Consider the following 18,610-nt stretch of genomic DNA (forward strand, 5'->3'; position numbering starts at 1 on the left):
CGCACTTACTTTTGCACCCGGGGGCGCACTTACTTTTGCACCCGGGGGCGCACTTACTTTTGCACCCTGGGGACCCTCGGCCTCCGATTTGGTGGGCGGGGACCGGCCTCCGATTTGGTGGGCGGGGCCCCTCGGCCTCCGCTTTGGTGGTCGGGGCCCCTCGGCCTCCGATTTGGTTGGCGGGGCCCCTCGGCCTCCGATTTGGTTGGCGGGGCCCCTTATCCTCCGATTTGGTGGGCGGGGACTCTCGGCCTCCGATTTGGTGGGCGGGGACCCTCGGCCTCCGATTTGGTGGTCGGGGCCCCTCGGCCTCCGATTTGGTGGGCGGGGACCCTCGGCCTCCGATTTGGTGGTCGGGGCCCCTCGGCCTCCGCTTTGGTGGGCGGGGCCGCTCGGCCATCGATTTGGTTGGCGGGGCCCCTCGGCCTCCGATTTGGTTGGCGGGGCCCCTTATCCTCCGATTTGGTGGGCGGGGACTCTCGGCCTCCGATTTGGTGGGCGGGGACCCTCGGCCTCCGATTTGGTGGGCGGGGCCCCTCGGCCTCCGATTTGGTTGGCGGGGACCCTCGGCCTCCGATTTGGTGGTCGGGGCCCCTCGGCCTCCGCTTTGGTGGGCGGGGACCCTCGGCCTCCGATTTGGTGGGCGGGGACCCTCGGCCTCCGATTTGGTGGGCGGGGACCCTCGGCCTCCGATTTGGTGGGCGGGGGCCCTCGGCCTCCGATTTGGTGGGCGGGGACCCTCGGCCTCCGATTTGGTGGGCGGGGACCCTCTGCCTCCGATTTGGTGGTCGGGGACCCTCGGCCTCCGCTTTGGTGGGCGGGGCCCCTCGGCCTCCGTTTTCGTGGGCGGGGCCCCTCGACCTTCGATTTGGTGGGCGGGGCTCCTCGGCCTCCGATTTGGTTGGCGGGGCCCCTCGGCCTCCGATTTGGTGGGCGGGGACCCTCGGCCTCCGATTTGGTGGGCGGGGACCCTCGGCCTCCGCTTTGGTGGGTGGGGCCCGTCGGCCTCCGATTTGGTGGGCGGGGCCCCTCGGCCTCCGATTTGGTGTGTGCTCTGCCTGGGGCCACTGTGCTCTGCCTGGGGCCCCATATGCTGCTTGGGGCCCCTGTGCTCTGCCTGGGGCCCCATATGCTGCCTGGGGCCCCTGTGCTCTGCCTGGGGCCACTGTGCTCTGCCTGGGTGTAGGACACTGGTGACGTCACTTATCTCCGGACATTAGCTCCGGACATTAGCTCCGGACAATAGCTCCGGACAATAGCTCCGGACAATAGCTCCGGACAAAGCCACGGAAGTTGGCACAAATTGCAGGAAGTAGTATTCTAGGCAATTATATATTAGATATATAACACTGCCCACGCAGTATATAACACAGCCCACGCAGTATATAACATAGTAATATACGTAATATATAGCACAGCCCAGGCAGTTAATAACACAGGCCACGTAGTATATAACACTGCCCACGCAGTATATAGCACAGCCCACGTAGTATATAGCACAGCCCACGTAACACAGACAGCCACATAGTATATAGCGCAGCCACGTAGTATATAACACAGCCCACGTAATATATAGCACAGCCCACACAATATATATAGCACAGACCACGTAGTATATAGCAAAGACCACATAGTATATAGCACAGACCACGTAGTATATAACACAGACCACGTAGTATATAACACAGACCACGTAGTATATAACACAGACCACGTAGTATATAACACAGGCCACGTAGTATATAACAGCCCACGTAGTATATAACACAGCCCACGTATATAACACAGCCCATGCAGTATATAATACAGGCCGCGCAGTATATATCACAGCCCATGTAGTATATAGCAGTGTGGGCACCATATCCCTGTTTAAAAAAAAAAAAAAAAATAGTTATATACTCACCCTCCAGCTGTGCCGATACGCGTGATGCTGCCGCCAGCTTCTGTTCCCAGTGATGCATTGCGAAATTACCCAGATGACTTAGCGGTTTTGCGAGACTGCTAAGTTATCTGGGTAATTTCGCAATGCATCACTGGGAACGGAAGCTGGCGGCAGCATCGCGCACATCGGTGGACGGCGGAAGGTGAGAATAGCACAATTTTTTATTTTTTTTTAAATTATTTTTAACATTATATCTTTTTACTATTGATGCTGCATAGGCAGCATCAATAGTAAAAAGTTGGTCCGGGATGGGGCGACACACTGGCGCTGACTGGAGGAGAGTAGGGAGGGGGCACTGACTGGAGGAGAGTAGGGAGAGGCCAATTTGCGGCCAGACTAAGCCTGTCTCTGATTGGTCGCAGGATTTCCGTTACAGACAGACGGAAGTACCCCTTAGACGATTATATAGATAGATATATTCACTTTCTTTCCACTAACCACTCCTTTTATCTACTTTATAGTCCCTAGCAAATTTATTTATTTTTATTTTTAAGGAATATGAAGAACGCACTGCGAGGACATGCAAAGTCCCAGCACAATCCATAAGACGTAAAAAATTTGAGATTGAACCACTCTCTACCACCGCTCTCATCTTAGAAGATCGACCTGCGTGAGTATATGTGTTCGTACTGTGCTAACGCCATTTAATTGCATTTTTATTCTCCACTATGCTGGTTAGTATAGGCAGCACCTAGATCAGTGTTTCTCAACTCCAGTCCTCAAGACCCACCAACAGGCCATGTTTTCAGGATTTCCATAGGCGATGGAGTTAATGCTGGAGCAGATGATGAAATTATCACCTGTCCAATACTATAAGAGATCCTGAAAACTTGACCTGTTGGTGGGTCTTGAGGACCAGAGTTGAGAAACACTGACCTAGATTGTGTAGTCTACTGGGAAAGTGCATCTAGCTTAATATTTAAGGGTCTGCTCACTATCCTCTCAGGTTTTGAAAACTATTTCAGCATGTCTTCTTCTGGTCTTCAGTAACCAAGCCCTTATGGACCTCCTAGCCATCAGTGGGGTCTCTCGGCCTCTATTTGCATCAGTTATGGAACAGATCTGTTTGTGCTTGAATTCAGGTTGTGTTCATTTAACAAAAGCAAACAAAGTAATGTGAACTTAGTTTTAGTTATCTGCATTAACAGTGGAAAGGAAATCTTCCAATGTCTTGTCTCCTCCTTACATAACATATCACTACTTCATTGTAAGTGACATTAGCAATTTTTAAATTACTATTATTATTATAATAGGAATCTTCCAGCAAAATCCGTCCATGAAACCCTGCGCCACCGACAGGAGTATGATGAGATGGTAGCAGAAGCTAAGAAGCGAGGTAGGACGAGTTTCTACTCTGTGACTTGTAGTTCATGTAACATCTTTCTGAAGGGATTCTGCCCTGTATAATCTCAGTATTACAGTATATAATGCCCAATATTTTATGGCCAGAGATCTGAGTTCTGGTTTTGCTCTGTACAGAATAGAAGTGATGTTCTAATCTGGTGTCTTCTGCACATAAAGCAGCATTTTATATGGAGCTGACACTTCTATTCCACGTCACACCTTCCCTTCTGTAAGACTGGCCTTGTCATATTTGGCATTGCTCAACTTTTTGGAAAAATCTGAGTTATCCTGCAAGTCCAGCAAAGCCTCTCTGCTGCTGCTCCAGTCCTTTGTTGACTTGACTGGCTGCGGCGGTGAAGTCATGAAGTGCACTTGACCACTGCAACCAATCACTGGATTTGGCCGAGATGTTGAGCCTGCCACTGAGCCCAGTGATTGGCTACTTTGGGTACATGAGCAGTAGATGCCACAGAGCCTTTGTAACTGAGATACAGGCTTCACTAATTTAGTAGGCCCTTTTAGGCTCACAGGCCCCACTCATCATTGTTGATTTTCCAGTTTTCTGCGGTAATTTGCTTTTTTTTTTAGTGGCTTTAGTATTTGTACCTTATTTACTATTGGATTTGCACCATTTTGTAAGTAGTTTTTTTTTTTTTTCTTTATCCTTGACTGCTTTTCTTGTCCGGTTGTTTTAGACAGATTTGTGAAATGCCACTTTTAGGAAATGTTGCCATTTTTTGTCGCATCTCCAGTCCCCAGTTTCAATTTGGCAAACTTTTAGACTGACATTCAACTTTTCAAAGGATCTGTGACTTTTGACTCTGAAAAGTCCCCAAAACTGGTCAAAGACAAAAATGAAGCGTATTTTAGATTTCACACCACATTCATAAAACACAGGCAATTTTGAAGAGTGTGGTGTAAAAAAAAAAATAGTGAATACCACAAGACAAAAAAGAGAAGTGTTTTCAATAAGTTGGCGGTGAAACGTGCGTCGGGGTGAAGTGATGCAAGTGGTGACTATCTCCATTCTTGGGCTCATATCCAGGTTTGTCTGACATTGGCTTGACATCTGTATGAATCATTGATGTCTATTCTATTTTCAAATACCCAGTCCAGAAATTGGCTCAATAGGGAGTTGAATTTAATTGAATTTGCATTTTGTGGTGCGTTTTTTTTAATGATAATTTTCAGCTGCCTTTCACAGTACCAGCAAAGCCTATGAGATTTCAGAAATCTCATGCACAAACATTGGGTTTTTGTGTGATCAGTATTTTGTGCTTTGCTTTTTTTTGGACATAGAGCATGTCACTTCTTTCAGCGTTTTTGCTGTGATTTTTCAGCATTTTTCACCCATTGACTTGAATGGGTGTTGAAAAAACTCAGCAAAAACATAACAAAAACGCAGGTATCATTATTTGCTGCGTTTTTGCTGCTGAAAATTCAAGGACATTAGCATGGACAAAGAGAAAAAAGCGCAGCAAAAAAAGGCAACAAAACCGCACTAAATATGCAACAAAAAATGCACCTAAACTTGCGTTTTTGACGCAGCTTCTTTCCTGCCAAGATCCGGTTTTGCTGCAGAAAAAAAAGCTGCAAAAACGCCCTGTGTGAACTTTCCCTTAGAGACTGGATGTTACTGCTCCGCACCGCTGTCACATTGCTCATATACCTGATCCCGCTGAATAAGGCATTTTTCTTCTGCATGGTATACCTGTTTAATAAGCCCCAATAAGGAAGGGTGGTCTTGGTACCTGAAACATTTAAAAATCCCTTCCATTGATCTAATTCATTGCTTTTCCTGCATTTTGGTTATACCTATCTATTATGGTCACACTAGCGTCCCCTGTTGGACATTTCTTGTTTGTGTTCAATAAAAACTTATTTTTTATGGATCTCTTCAGTACTCGGCCTCTACTACTCTGAGTTGTTTGCGTTGATATATATTGCAGGAATCATGGTCTCTGTCCCTGCATCATCCCACTGTGTCCGATTACATAGCAAAAACCTGCTGACAGATTCTCTTTAGGATTTATTAAGATCTGATCCACATGGTTGGTACTGAAATCCATTGCAGATTTATTTTTTTTGGCCACATATCCCCTTAGAAAATTCGTATCATCTGACCTGTGCGGACATACCCCAGCTGTCGATGTGAGAGGCATTTTCACACCACCTCCTGGTAAATGCTGGTTGCTATTTGATCTGCAGCATAAAACAGTCAGTTTGTTTGCTGGGACTTTATGTCGTTTCATGTTTCTCATTCTACACAGCGTAAGGTAATTTTAGCCTCTCTACTGTAAGGGGCCGTCAGACGGCTGAGTACCACCGATGGCGATTGCATTGCAGTGCACGGACTGGCTGGCGGCTCTCCTGGCCCCGGTGTGACAGCATGTAATTCTATGTCACTGTCCCGCCTGGGTCAGCAGAGCCGCCGGTCAGTCCGTGCACTGCGATGCAATCGCCATCCGTGGTACTCGGCCGTCTGACTGCCCCTACTGTCAATTACACAGTGTATGATTCCACCACATAATGGAGGCAGGTTAGGATAATACACAGACAAGCAATGTATACGGCTGCAGAAGGTACAAGCTATAAAATGTCATTTAATCCCACACGTTTTATTGTTGGCGTCTTATAAAACCCCAATAGCTTCCCAGCCGTTCAGTGTTATGCAAGGTTGTATAAGAGTGATAAAATAAAGCTGCTGTGCCACAATTCTTACTTTATAGCTCGTCCTTCACTATTGGAAGGTGCTAAAACATTATGGGCTGTAATTTTGGATTATACAACATGCTGTCATATAAATGGCCTCATTGTCATCCGTTTTGGAGCTGAAAGCTGCACATTTTCCTACCAGCCTCTCCTCCTGTACTGTATGATCTCTAGTATCAGTACCGTGATCGATAGCAAGACCTCACTAACCAGCCTGACGGGTCACCGGGTCACTGCCTGTAATAAGTGCCGTGTACTGGTAGATCATTAGCTCTGGGCTGCGGACCCTCGGAGATGCATTACCATGAGACTAATGTGCCCGGCTTATCAAGACCAGAAGCCTTCTGCATAGTGTTTCTGCGCTATCACTTTCCTGCCCGCTGGGTAATTGCTCCTAATTCACGATGATATTGTTACAGCCCAATTATCTGGTGCATCCCGGGGCCCAATGCCTTTGTCCTGTTACTTTTTCTTCCCTTAGGGTAAGCTCACACTAGACACTTTTTCAGCAGTTTTCCTGCAGTAAAACCTGATCTGGCAGGAAAGAAGCTGCAGAAAAAAAATCAAGTTTTACTTGTGTGTTTTGCTGTTTTTTCCAGCGTTTTTAATCATGCTACATTTGTCTTTTGTGGATGCTGATAAAGTTTAGTGACAAAATCTCATTCTGTTGAACCAGGTTTTGGCACAAAAAAAGTTGCAAAACCTGATGCCTGCATTTTTTGTTTCAGATTTTCAGCATTTTTTCACCACCCATTACTTTCAATGTATGAAAAACACTGAAAAATGCATAAAAAACGGTGAAAAAAGTGACATGCTCTAGTGTGCAAAAAAACATTCAAGTCACAAGACACTGATGACAAAAAACCAGCGTGTGTGCATGAGATTTCTGAAATTAAAAAAATTAAATAAAAACACCTAGTGTGACCTCACCCTTAGAGTATGTTCACACATCCCGTTTTTGCTGTGAAAGCACAGCCTTTTTCAGTTCCAGCAAAGTGAATGAGATTTCTGAACTCTCATGCGCATTTTGGTTATTTTGTCCTAAAAGATTTGAAGTGGTTTCAATCCACAGCTCATTAGTCCTTTTGGCATCTTTGCAGCATTTTGTACAAATTTTAATGACTGAGAGAAATTCCAAAATGCACATTTGTTTATTATTCAACCTTTCTTGTATCGCACTGCAACATGGCATCTAATGTTTGACAGTGAGGTCCTGTAGTGACCCGCAGCAATGCTTCTGTCCCAAAAAAGTCCAGCCTAGTTAGATATTTGTACCCAAATTGTATGCAATCTCACCCCCACAGATCTCATTGGAAGTGGGATTGCGACTTGATTGTGACCTGTGTGCAATTTGTCGTTTTTTTTTGTTTTGTTTTTAGTTGTATTTTTTTAAGAAATATATAAATATATATTTTTTATATACCATAATAAAACAACCACAACACAAGTCTAATATAGTTCCTTAATAAGTTGCAGACAAGTTTAACAAATGGTTTTGGTCACACATCTTGTCTGGTAATTTGTGTCATGCCGTTTAGTCTTGGCCTCAACACCCATTGTGGCAGGACTATACTGCACCTATTCACCAAGTATTCTGTACAAGCCATTTTGAGCCAATCAGTGTATTGCAGCAGATCTGTCACCAGATTCCACAATACACACTGTATAGCACACACTATTAGATTTTATAGACCTGATGGGGCTGATATATTTACCATGCACATCTATCTCTGTAGGATACTGATTATAAAGAGACCAGGTAAAGAATGAGCGAGATCAGGAGTGGTGATGAGCGAGTGTGCTCTTTACTCGAGATTTCCGAGCATGCTCGGGTGTTCTCCGAGTATTTTGGGCGTGCTTGTAAATTATGTTTGAGTCGCCGCAGCTGCTAGCCAGCCTGATTACATGTGGGGATTCCCTAACAAACAGACAACCCCCACATGTATTCAGGCTGTCTAGCAGCTGCAAATCGTGCAGCTGTGGCGACTCAAACATACTCTACGAGCACGCCCAAAATACTGGGAGAACACCTGAGTAACGAGCACACTATCATCACTAATCAGGAGTCCATGTGTTTCCAGTCTCCACTCAGCATGGCTGCAGCTTGTGCTGAGCAGTGTGAGGTCTCTGCAGCAGGAGGAAGAAGGGACGCGGAGGAGCTGTCAATCAGGCTGGTTGGACAGAGGGTTGGTGTAAAAGTTCATTCAGAAGTAAGTACACAATCATTCTGACATGGCTTATCAAAATAAGTCTACCAGCCTCATCAGGTCTAAGATCTATTTAGTGATGCATTTGTCTTGTATTGTGAAATCTGGTGACCATTACTTTATTAATGTCCTTGCTTTTCCTAGTTACTTTCTGCTGGTTTCCTACATCTGTTTTGCCCAGTGTCTTTACGCTTCACTTTGCCATGCAGACATATCACTTTTATTGAGATAAATTTGGATGATGCTTTCCTAGCACCGTGCATGGCCCCAGAATGAAATGAGACATTAAGAGGAAGAAATAGAGCCGTAATTAAAGCTGCAATCAGTAAAGCGTTATTGGTAGAGTGTGTTTACGGCACACAGGCGGAGAGTCGATGGGAACGAATATAAATCCTTTCCACCCCATGTGGCTTTCCTAGACTCTGCTGGGAGCGATTTCCTGATAGTCCATCATCCTCGCCACAGCGCTAGTGCGGCTCACAGGCAGAGTTCAGCGCAATGATGGGGAATGGTGAAAAGTGGGGGATAAATCATCATCTGTTAATAGTCACTGACCTTCCCATTTCCTCCATCACTCAGAGGGGCAATAACTTAACTGAAAAATGTATTTTGATTAAAAGTCTCTTCCGAAGTCCCAGGGAGCGTGATCTGCCCACACACAATCTACAGTCTTCCATCACAGAGCTGTCGCGGGACCGCCGAGTGATGGCGAATAATGTCATTTACAGAAGCCGCACGTATCTGCTTTATGGACTCCAAACCATTTAGCCGCAGCTTTATGAGCCAGCGTTGGAGGAAAGGAGAGGCTTGTTTTTTCAGCAGTGTTAATATGGAATTTGTTTTAGCTGAAGATACGGATACTTTTACGGTTTTAGATGATATTACTAAACACTTGTCAACGAGGAAAGGTTAAAAGTCAATTAACCATAGTCATGGAGAGAGATCGAGGGGTTTATAAAAAATAATAATAAACAACACGATCCTTAAATATTAAAGGAAATCTGTCAGCAAGATTGTGCTATCTAATCTAAAAGCGGCATAATGTAGGGCCAGCACCTGATTCCAGTGATGTCACTTACTGGGCTGCTTGGTGCAGTTTAGATACAATCCCTGTGTTCTCTGCTGTAGATGTAGCAGTGGTCAGTATGCAGAGTTGTGGATAACCCTTGCCACGCCGCTGATTGGCATCTTCTTGTGTACACTGTGCATAGGCAGAAAACTGCCAATCAGTGCTGGGGTGGGGTTACACAGATTAGCCTGACTAAGTTAATAATCTCTTGCTGATAAAACACGGATTGCATTGAAACTGCCGCACCTAGCCTTATAAGTGACACATCCCTGGAATCGGGCTCTCTGCCCTTACCTTATGCTGCTCTCAGATTAAATAGTTGGGATATAGGAAATAGTCAGGTTTTTGCTGACAGATTCCCTTTATCATGTTCTAAGCTACTATTAGGAGGTTTGATGTCACACTTGGCTGACACGTACATCCCTGGGTCGTGGTGAGTATACAGAGACGATCCAAGGATTAAGCTTTTGAAAACGTTTTATCGAGTCATATAACGTGGTTTTTTTTTCTGTAGAAGTTAAAGAGGCACAAAGAAGAAAAAAGATGATGAAGGAAAGATTCAAGCAAGAGGAAAATATTGCGAGTGCCATGGTTGTGTGGAATTCTGAAATCTTGCCAAACTGGGACGCTGTGTAAGTTTTCTCCAGTCACGGTATCTGACCTGGTATACACGATGCACATGGTCAGATGGCATCGCGGCAGCACTGAGTGGCCACCTCACATTCTCTGCTAACAAGCTGGTTCTCACCATTAGTGATCACTTTTTGGCTGATTTTATGATTTTCGTTCCACCTTTCAGTCAGTGCTTTTTAATGAAATAGGAAACACTGACCTGTTATAGAGGAAAGATTCCGTGCTCTGTCAATAGAGGACACATATTTTACAGCCAGGTCTCTTTGGGAACACACGTGCCCCTTTTGGAGAGATGGCTCCTCATTTTATATTTATCTGAGCAATACTGAACAAAAGGGAAACCAGTGGCACCATGGCACAGTCAGAACTGATGGCTAGACATAATAAAGGGGTTGTAGATGTCTGATAGACGCCGGTCCTACTCCTACTGCATTTGGCTCATCCTTGTATTTTTTAGACCAATATTCAACTGACTGCAGCAGCTTTAAAATTCAGATACCGGCCCTGGACAATCAATCGTATGATAAAATCTTAGCTACTCCAAAAGCTAGTTCCCAGAGAATGGTTTACAAATAATGGTAACCGTTCTTACGTTTGTCTCATGAAGACCACCCTTGTTCACATGTCCCCCTATGAGTCAGAATTAAGACTGTTCTGTCGGACTTGCTCTGGTCTGCCATTCATCTCAATGGCCACTTCTTAATACTAATGGCTAGCCGTTGCTTTCCCCTGCATATTCTGCTGTTTGCTGAGGGTGCAAGGATCAGGTCCCAAGGGCTCCTTTTCTGATAGGTTATCAAATCCGAGACCGAAACCAATAACTAGGGACTTAAACGGGTGTGTGTATTGGAGATCATCTATTTATGAAGGTAAAAGTAAGTTTGCCACACAGTTAGATGGGCTTGGCACTAACATCTTTTCTGAGTATTGTTATTGCTTCCACCCATAACCTTAGGTAAGTAGTCTTACTTGACACGGTTTGCAGCAAACAAGTCTCTAGACAGGTCTGCTATGCATGTGTAGATGCCCTCACATAGTATTATTTAGTATCTATTGCACCTTTCAGAATGAAGTCACCATCCACACTCTCCACAATAGTAACTGGGGACAAATGTTCTTGAGATGGTTTTGCATTAATGAATGTATCTTTGCACTGATGATACCAGTATATGGAGAGAATGATTTCATTTTGGAAGGAAAAGTCTGTTGCTATAAATTTTGGATTTGGAGTCTGTGCCTGAAACACTTTGAGGAAGAAGTTTTTTGCTTATTCAGGAATTTGTGAATCCACATCTGTGGTGGAAATCTAAAATCTAGTTTAGTGAGTGTATCGTTTATTCCTTCCTTTCTTCCAGGAGAAATTCAAGGAAAGTTCGAGACCTTTGGTGGCAAGGCTTACCACCCAGCGTACGTGGCAAGGTGTGGAGCCTGGCTGTAGGGAATGAGCTTAATATCACCCCCGGTGAGCATATCCAGTGTTAATGATCCAGTGTGTTTCTTCTCAGGCACTATTCTTCTTTTATTCTCATTTTTATCTTACATTTCCAGAGCTGTATGACATCTTCCTCTCTAGAGCTAAGGAGCGTTGGAAAAGCTTAAGTGAGACCACCTCCGAAAATGAATCTGAAGGTAAATCTACTTTTACGGTATTCTAACTTAACGAAGAAAAAAAGTTGATGTTCCAGCTCCTCTTTAAAATAAAAAATAAAAAATTATCAAATTTTATTACACATGATTAAAATAACTCCAGCTCCTAGGACCACATTATAACGCACATGAGGACATGAGCGACGCATTTCGATCGCAGCTGCGATCTTTGTCAAAACTAATATGCATTATAAAGAGAGTAGAGATTAATAAACTGTTTGGGTTTTTGAAGGCATATTCTAACCATAAAGCATTTGTCCTTGACCTATCTACTGCATACTGTAGGTGATAAATAGTGATGTGTGGTGGTCTGACTTCTGAGACCCCCTACTGATCTCAGTACCTAGGAGGAGTATGAATGAAACAGAAGCCAAACGTGAAGCTGCGGCTCCTCTGACTGACACAGATGTGTTCCCAGCAGTCGGCCTTCCACCAATCCATCCTTATCAGCTACCCCAGTGTATAGGTGACAAATGCATTCTGCTGGAAACCCTCATAAATAAAAGCCGTCCTATTGTAACCCACTCGTGGATTTTCATTCCCTGGGTTTTAATCTACCCCCTGATATATGATTATTCAATGATTTATAAAATGGCACCAGGTAGATAGAGATTTTCTTACAGCATGTTTATATCTTAAAGGGGATCTCTGGCAATAGAAAAAGATATACTAAAGGGAATGTCTCTATAAATAACATCATAAATACATTTAATTAGCAAATCACGATAATTTTATCTAGGGAGGTTATTGCCATAGAATTAAACTGAGCAAAATGTTGACTCAATGGAGCACCTGATCTGGGTGCCAGGGCTTCCTACTTTTCCTTCAGATCATAGACCCAGAACGAGCCTGGTCTTGCTGCTGATACAGTACTCGCCTAGATGCATCCTAGAACCCTTCTTCCCTCCCGTAAAGGAAATCTGTCAGCAGGGTTCACCCCCACAAGAATTTCACCTCCACAAGCAGGAGCAGTTGGCACTCTACAGGAATGTGAATAGAGCTGGAGTGACAGAGGCTTCAGATCTACAAATAGCCCTTCAGCCTCATTTGCATATAAATTTAAACACTTCATTTTTTCAGTAATGGAGGAACAGACTGAAGTGTTAAACGGTACTGCTATACTTGTCTTGAAAAAGTTACATGCACATGTAAATAGTTTGTGGGGTGAAGTCCTGAACTCCTACTGACAGATTCCTTTTAAGTGGGCTTAGTATGGCTACTTCTCTCCCTCCTTAAACTTTTTCTTCTCCTTTCTTGTTCTTTCTCTTCCCCCACCTCATCTTCCTTCCATGCTTTAAACATTTATAGACCGCATTGTATTCTTAATTCTTTTTGTTGCCTGTTCAATACACACATTAGTTTGGTAATGTCCTCTTGTGTTTTCTATATGTGTTGTAGTTTTTTTATGTTTCCTGCTTATTTGTCTGACAATTGTTCAGTAAAAGTCTAACAAAAAAGCTGCATACTTTTCTACGAACACAAAACTGTCCTAAGATGTTAAACAAGTGACTGAGCATGTACAGTACGAAGATCCACTAGAGTGCTTGGAGACTATGCTCTCTATAGTCATTCAGCATGATAGGGTGGACAGCAGTGTGAGCAGCCTCTTCTTACCTTTCCTACCTCAGCACTCCTGGTATCTCCAGTATTAGATCAGATAGACAGCGTGGACAGCAGTATTGTGAGCAGCTTCCTATTTTACCTCAGCACTCCTGGTATATCTTATTAGACTGGTTAGGGTGGACAGCAGTGTGCACAGTTTATTTCCTCTGTACCCTTGGTGTCTCCAATATTAGACGAGATAGACAGGGTTGACAGCAGTGTGAGCAGCCTCTTCTTACCTCAGCACCCCTGGTATCTCCTAATGTTATATCAGATGGACAAGGGTGGACAGCAGTGTGAGCAGCCTCTTCTTACCTTAGCACCCCTGGTATATCTAGTGTTCGATCTGATGGACAGGGTGGACAGCAGTGTGAGCAGCCTGTTCTTACCTTTTCTACCTCAGCACTCCTGGTATCTCCAGTATTAGATCAGATGGACAGCAGTGTGAACAGCTTCTTATTTTACCTCAGCACTCGTGGTATATCCTATTAGACCGGATAGGATGGACAGCAATGTGCACAGTTTATTTCCTCCGTACCCTTGGTGTCTCCAATATTAGAGGAGATAGACAGGATGGACAGCAGTGTGAGCAGCCTCTTCTTACCTCAGTACCTTTAGTATCTCCAGTATTCGATCAGGTGGACAGCAGTGTGAACGGCCTCTTCTTACCACCCTCAGTACCTTTAGTATCTCCAGTATTCGATCAGGTGGACAGCAGTGTGAGCAGCCTCTTCTTACCTCAGTACCTTTAGTATCTCCAGTATTCGATCAGGTGGACAGCAGTGTGAGCAGCCTCTTCTTACCACCCTCGGTACCTTTAGTATCTCCAGTATTCGATCAGGTGGACAGCAGTGTGAGCAGCCTCTTCTTACCTCAGTACTTTTAGTATCTCCAGTATTCGATCAGGTGGACAGCAGTGTGAGCAGCCTCTTCTTACCACCCTCAGTACCTTTAGTATCTCCAGTATTCGATCAGGTGGACAGCAGTGTGAGCAGCCTCTTCTTACCACCCTCAGTACCTTTAGTATCTCCAGTATTCGATCAGGTGGACAGCAGTGTGAACAGCCTCTTCTTACCTCAGTAGCTTTAGTATCTCCAGTATTCGATCAGGTGGACAGCAGTGTGAACGGCCTCTTCTTACCACCCTCAGTACCTTTAGTATCTCCAGTATTCGATCAGGTGGACAGCAGTGTGAGCAGCCTCTTCTTACCTCAGTACCTTTAGTATCTCCAGTATTCGATCAGGTGGACAGCAGTGTGAGCAGCCTCTTCTTACCTCAGTACCTTTAGTATCTCCAGTATTCGATCAGGTGGACAGCAGTGTGAACGGCCTCTTCTTACCACCCTCAGTACCTTTAGTATCTCCAGTATTCGATCAGGTGGACAGCAGTGTGAGCAGCGTCTTCTTACCTCAGTACCTTTAGTATCTCCAGTATTCGATCAGGTGGACAGCAGTGTGAGCAGCCTCTTCTTACCACCCTCAGTACCTTTAGTATCTCCAGTATTCGATCAGGTGGACAGCAGTATGAGCAGCCTCTTCTTACCTCAGTACCTTTAGTATCTCCAGTATTCGATCAGGTGGACAGCAGTGTGAGCAGCCTCTTCTTACCACCCTCAGTACCTTTAGTATTTCCAGTATTCGATCAGGTGGACAGCAGTGTGAGCAGCCTCTTCTTACCACCCTCAGTACCTTTAGTATCTCCAGTATTCGATCAGGTGGACAGCAGTGTGAGCAGCCTCTTCTTACCACCCTCAGTACCTTTAGTATCTCCAGTATTCGATCAGGTGGACAGCAGTATGAGCAGCCTCTTCTTACCTCAGTACCACTAATTAAACACATCTTGGAATTTTAGCGACATTTCCTTTTTGTTTCTTTGTTTTTGGGTTTGTTTTTCTATTCCCAGAGAATCCCTTTAAGCTTTTTGGAAGCAATACATTAGCCTACTGTGTAGTATTGTGTTTCGCAAATGGGATTATTCATTAAGATGCCAGTGAAATTTGACCATGGAAGTGAGAAATTACAATTACTGTTGGCATGTGTTTCTGTTCATTCTTATTCTGACTATATAGCTATCAATATCTGCTCTGACTGCGCCGCTCAAGTCTCTTACCCTTGGAATTAATTAGTTGTGTCTTTAGAGCTATTGATTTATCCAGCATTAAAGAAGATGCATCTAGTGATAGAGCCACTGATGTATGAGACGTTGTAGCTATTGATTTATTCAGCATTTAATAATCTGCACTCATCGCTATTTAGACTCATTGACGTGTCCGATGGGTTTCTATTGCCAATGTCTTTCTATGTTTCATCTAGACGCCGGGGTGTCGGTTGCTGACAGAGAAGCCAGTCTAGAGCTAATTAAGCTAGACATATCCCGAACATTCCCGTCACTGTATATTTTCCAGAAGGTAAAAGTTTCTCCTTTTTTTTTTTTTTTTTTCTTTATTTAAAGTGGCTGCCAAGTTATGTGACTGCTAAAACAAATAATACTTCCTCGCCCTCTGCTCCAGCCCTTCTCCTCCACCTTTACATTGCAGGCAGCTGTAAGTCGCATGATGTCTGCAGTCAATCACTGTCCTCAGCGGTCTTGGGCCCTACAACACTGAGGCCAGTGATTGACTGCAGACATCACATTGGCTCCTAGGTCCACAGTGTACTGTACATTCAGTCCACAGTGTTTGGAGGGGACCATGGGGAAAAGTGAAGCTTTGTCCTCTTGTCTCGGTCCGCCTTCCCAGACATTATTGTTAGGCCTTGTCCTTATGGGCATGTTTACACAACAGTATTCTCAGTGACCGAAATCCCAGCGGATTCCCAAATTCATGCCACGGATTAGCATGTTACACTGGTGCAGAACTGCTCAGTGATTAGCAGATCCTCGCTTATTCCGTGCCATCTCCATGGGAAAAATGGAGTAACCACCTTTTTCAGCACAGATTTACTCCTCACAGTGGCACTAAAATCCTTGTGGAAAATTTTGAATGAGGCTGTGGAATCGCCCTTTACATGCCTGGGTTGTGAATTACTTGTGGAATTGGGCGCAGGAAACCAAAATGGTTGTGTAAACACATCCCAGTGAGGTTTCCACACAATCTCCCAGTCCCTGTAAAGGACGAGGCTCTGCTTTGTGTAGGACAGTCCATTTCATGTCCGCCTCTAGGACCAGTGCAGGTTATGGAGGCGAGCACCACTCAGTTTTATATTTATCAGTTTTCCTGGCCATTGTCACTGGCAGACATCAGGTCTGTAAAGGTTATCTGTGTGCTCCAGACGCTGGTCGTCCTGTGCACCATATTGCTGTATATTCCTGCTGATGAACACACACCCATCCTGTGCGGAAGTCTCACTGCTCTCTACTCCATCTTTAGAATGGCCTTTGATTTACATGTAAACACAGTTTTGTGTTTATTTTCACATTTTAGTATTGATATGAAACTAGGCGCTTTTTTTTTTTTTTTTTTGCCTCTGTATTAGAAAAAAAATTAAAATGACATGTTAACCAAATTTTCTTGCGGTTTTCAGGGGGGACCGTACCATGACTTGCTGCACAGTGTGCTGGGGGCCTACACGTGTTACAGACCAGACGTTGGCTACGTATGTTGAATTTTCTATTTTTGTGCTGAGCCTACGTATAAAACGTGCAAGGTTGCCACTAATTTAACTCTGAGATTTAGAAAATAAGTTAACCCCTTAAAGGAGTTTACTTAATTTCTTATTTGTAGTATAGAGGATAACTTAATAGCGGTGGGCCTCTGAATGGAGTAGCGGTCGGGCATGCTCCATAGCTTAGTAAGCCATGTGCTCCATTTACTTAGTTCGGGCTGCTGAAGATAGGCGTGTGCAGCCTATATAGTATAAACTATTTAAGAGGGGTTTTTTTAAGCTTTTTCATGTGTTTTTTGTGAGTAAGGTTAAAAAGGCTGTTAAAATTATTTTATAAAAAGGGAGTTATTTGGCAGGATTACAATACTAGACACCGCCTATGAAAAGGAGTGGAGGAGTTTCAGAAAAAAATTGCAGACACTCCCTTTAAGTGATCTCTTCACCAATAGATATGAAAGGCCTTGTATAATTTACTAGATGGTGGCCCGATTCTAACGCATCGGGTATTCTAGAATATGTATGTATGTATATAGCAGCCACATAGTATATAGCACAGGCCACGCAGTATATAACAGCCCACGTAATGTATAGCACAGGCCACGCAGTATATTGCACAGCCCACGTAATATATAGCACGGCCCACGCAGTATAAAACATAGCCCACGTACTATATAGCAGTGTGGGCACCATATCCCTGTTAACCCCTTAATCCCATATGACGTACTATCCCATCGAGGTGGGGTGGGCCTTAATTCCCACCGACAGGATAGTACGTCATATGCGATCGGCCGCGCTCACGGGGGGAGCGCGGCCGATCGTCACCTGACTATCGCAGCTGACATCCGGCACTATGTGCCAGGAGCGGTCACGGACCGCCATCGGCACATTAACCCCCGGCACACTGCGATCAAACATGATCGCAGTGTTCCGGCGGCCAGGGAAGCATCGTGCAGGGAGGGGGCTCCCTGCGTGCTTCCCTGAGACCCTTGGAGCAACGCAATGTGATCGCGTTGCTCCGAGCGTCTCTTACCTCCTATCCCTGCAGGCCCCAGATCCAAAATGGCCGCGGGGCTGCATCCGGGTCCTGCAGGGACTACTTCCGGGTCCAGAGCAGGCGCTGGTAAGCCTGCAGCGCTGTAAGTCAGATCGCTGATCTGACAGAGTGCTGTGCAAACTGTCAGATCAGCGATCTGTGATGTCCCCCCCCCCCCGGGACAAAGTAAAAATGTAAAAAAAAAATTAAAAAAAATTCCTAAATAAAGAAAAAATATATATATTATTCCCATAAATACATTTCTTTATCTAAATTAAAAAAAAACAATAAAAGTACACATATTTAGTATCGCTGCGTCCGTAACGACCCAACCTATAAACTCCCACTAGTTAACCCCTTCAGTGAACACCGTAAGAAGAAAAAAAAAAAAGAGGCAAAAAACAACGCTTTATTATCATACCGCCGAACAAAAAGTGGAATAACACGTGATCAAAAAGACGGATATAAATAACCATGGTACCGCTGAAAACGTCATCTTGTCCCGCAAAAAATGAGCCACCATACAGCATCATAAGCAAAAAAATAAAAAAGTTATAGTCCTCAGAATAAAGCGATGCCAAAATAATTATTTTTTCTATAAAATAGCTTTTATTGTATAAAAGCGCCAAAACATAAAAAAAGATATAAATGAGATATCGCTGTAATCGTACTGACCCGAAGAATAAAACTGCTTTATCCATTTTACCAAACGTGGAACGGTATAAACGCCTCCCCCAAAAGAAATTCATGAATAGCTGGTTTTTGGTCATTCTGCCTCACAAAAAACGGAATAAAAAGCGATCAAAAACTGTCACGTGT

The 18,610-nt window shown here is 44.3% G+C and overlaps 1 protein-coding gene across 3 annotated transcripts in view; it reads left to right on the top strand.

Annotated features, from left to right (window-relative positions):
- The window catches only part of TBC1D12 (TBC1 domain family member 12), a 124,632-nt gene that overhangs the window by 95,310 nt on the left and 10,712 nt on the right, over nucleotides 1–18,610 (top strand). For all 3 annotated transcript variants that reach the window (XM_077258968.1, XM_077258969.1, XM_077258970.1), the window contains 7 exons: nucleotides 2,437–2,552; nucleotides 3,196–3,278; nucleotides 9,789–9,906; nucleotides 11,263–11,369; nucleotides 11,456–11,536; nucleotides 15,469–15,563; nucleotides 16,678–16,749. In XM_077258968.1, the coding sequence (XP_077115083.1) occupies nucleotides 2,437–2,552; nucleotides 3,196–3,278; nucleotides 9,789–9,906; nucleotides 11,263–11,369; nucleotides 11,456–11,536; nucleotides 15,469–15,563; nucleotides 16,678–16,749 (672 nt within the window). The remainder of the gene's footprint in view (nucleotides 1–2,436; nucleotides 2,553–3,195; nucleotides 3,279–9,788; nucleotides 9,907–11,262; nucleotides 11,370–11,455; nucleotides 11,537–15,468; nucleotides 15,564–16,677; nucleotides 16,750–18,610) is intronic.

Source organism: Ranitomeya variabilis, chromosome 4 (assembly GCF_051348905.1).
Source record: "Ranitomeya variabilis isolate aRanVar5 chromosome 4, aRanVar5.hap1, whole genome shotgun sequence".
Taxonomy (NCBI): domain Eukaryota; kingdom Metazoa; phylum Chordata; class Amphibia; order Anura; family Dendrobatidae; genus Ranitomeya; species Ranitomeya variabilis.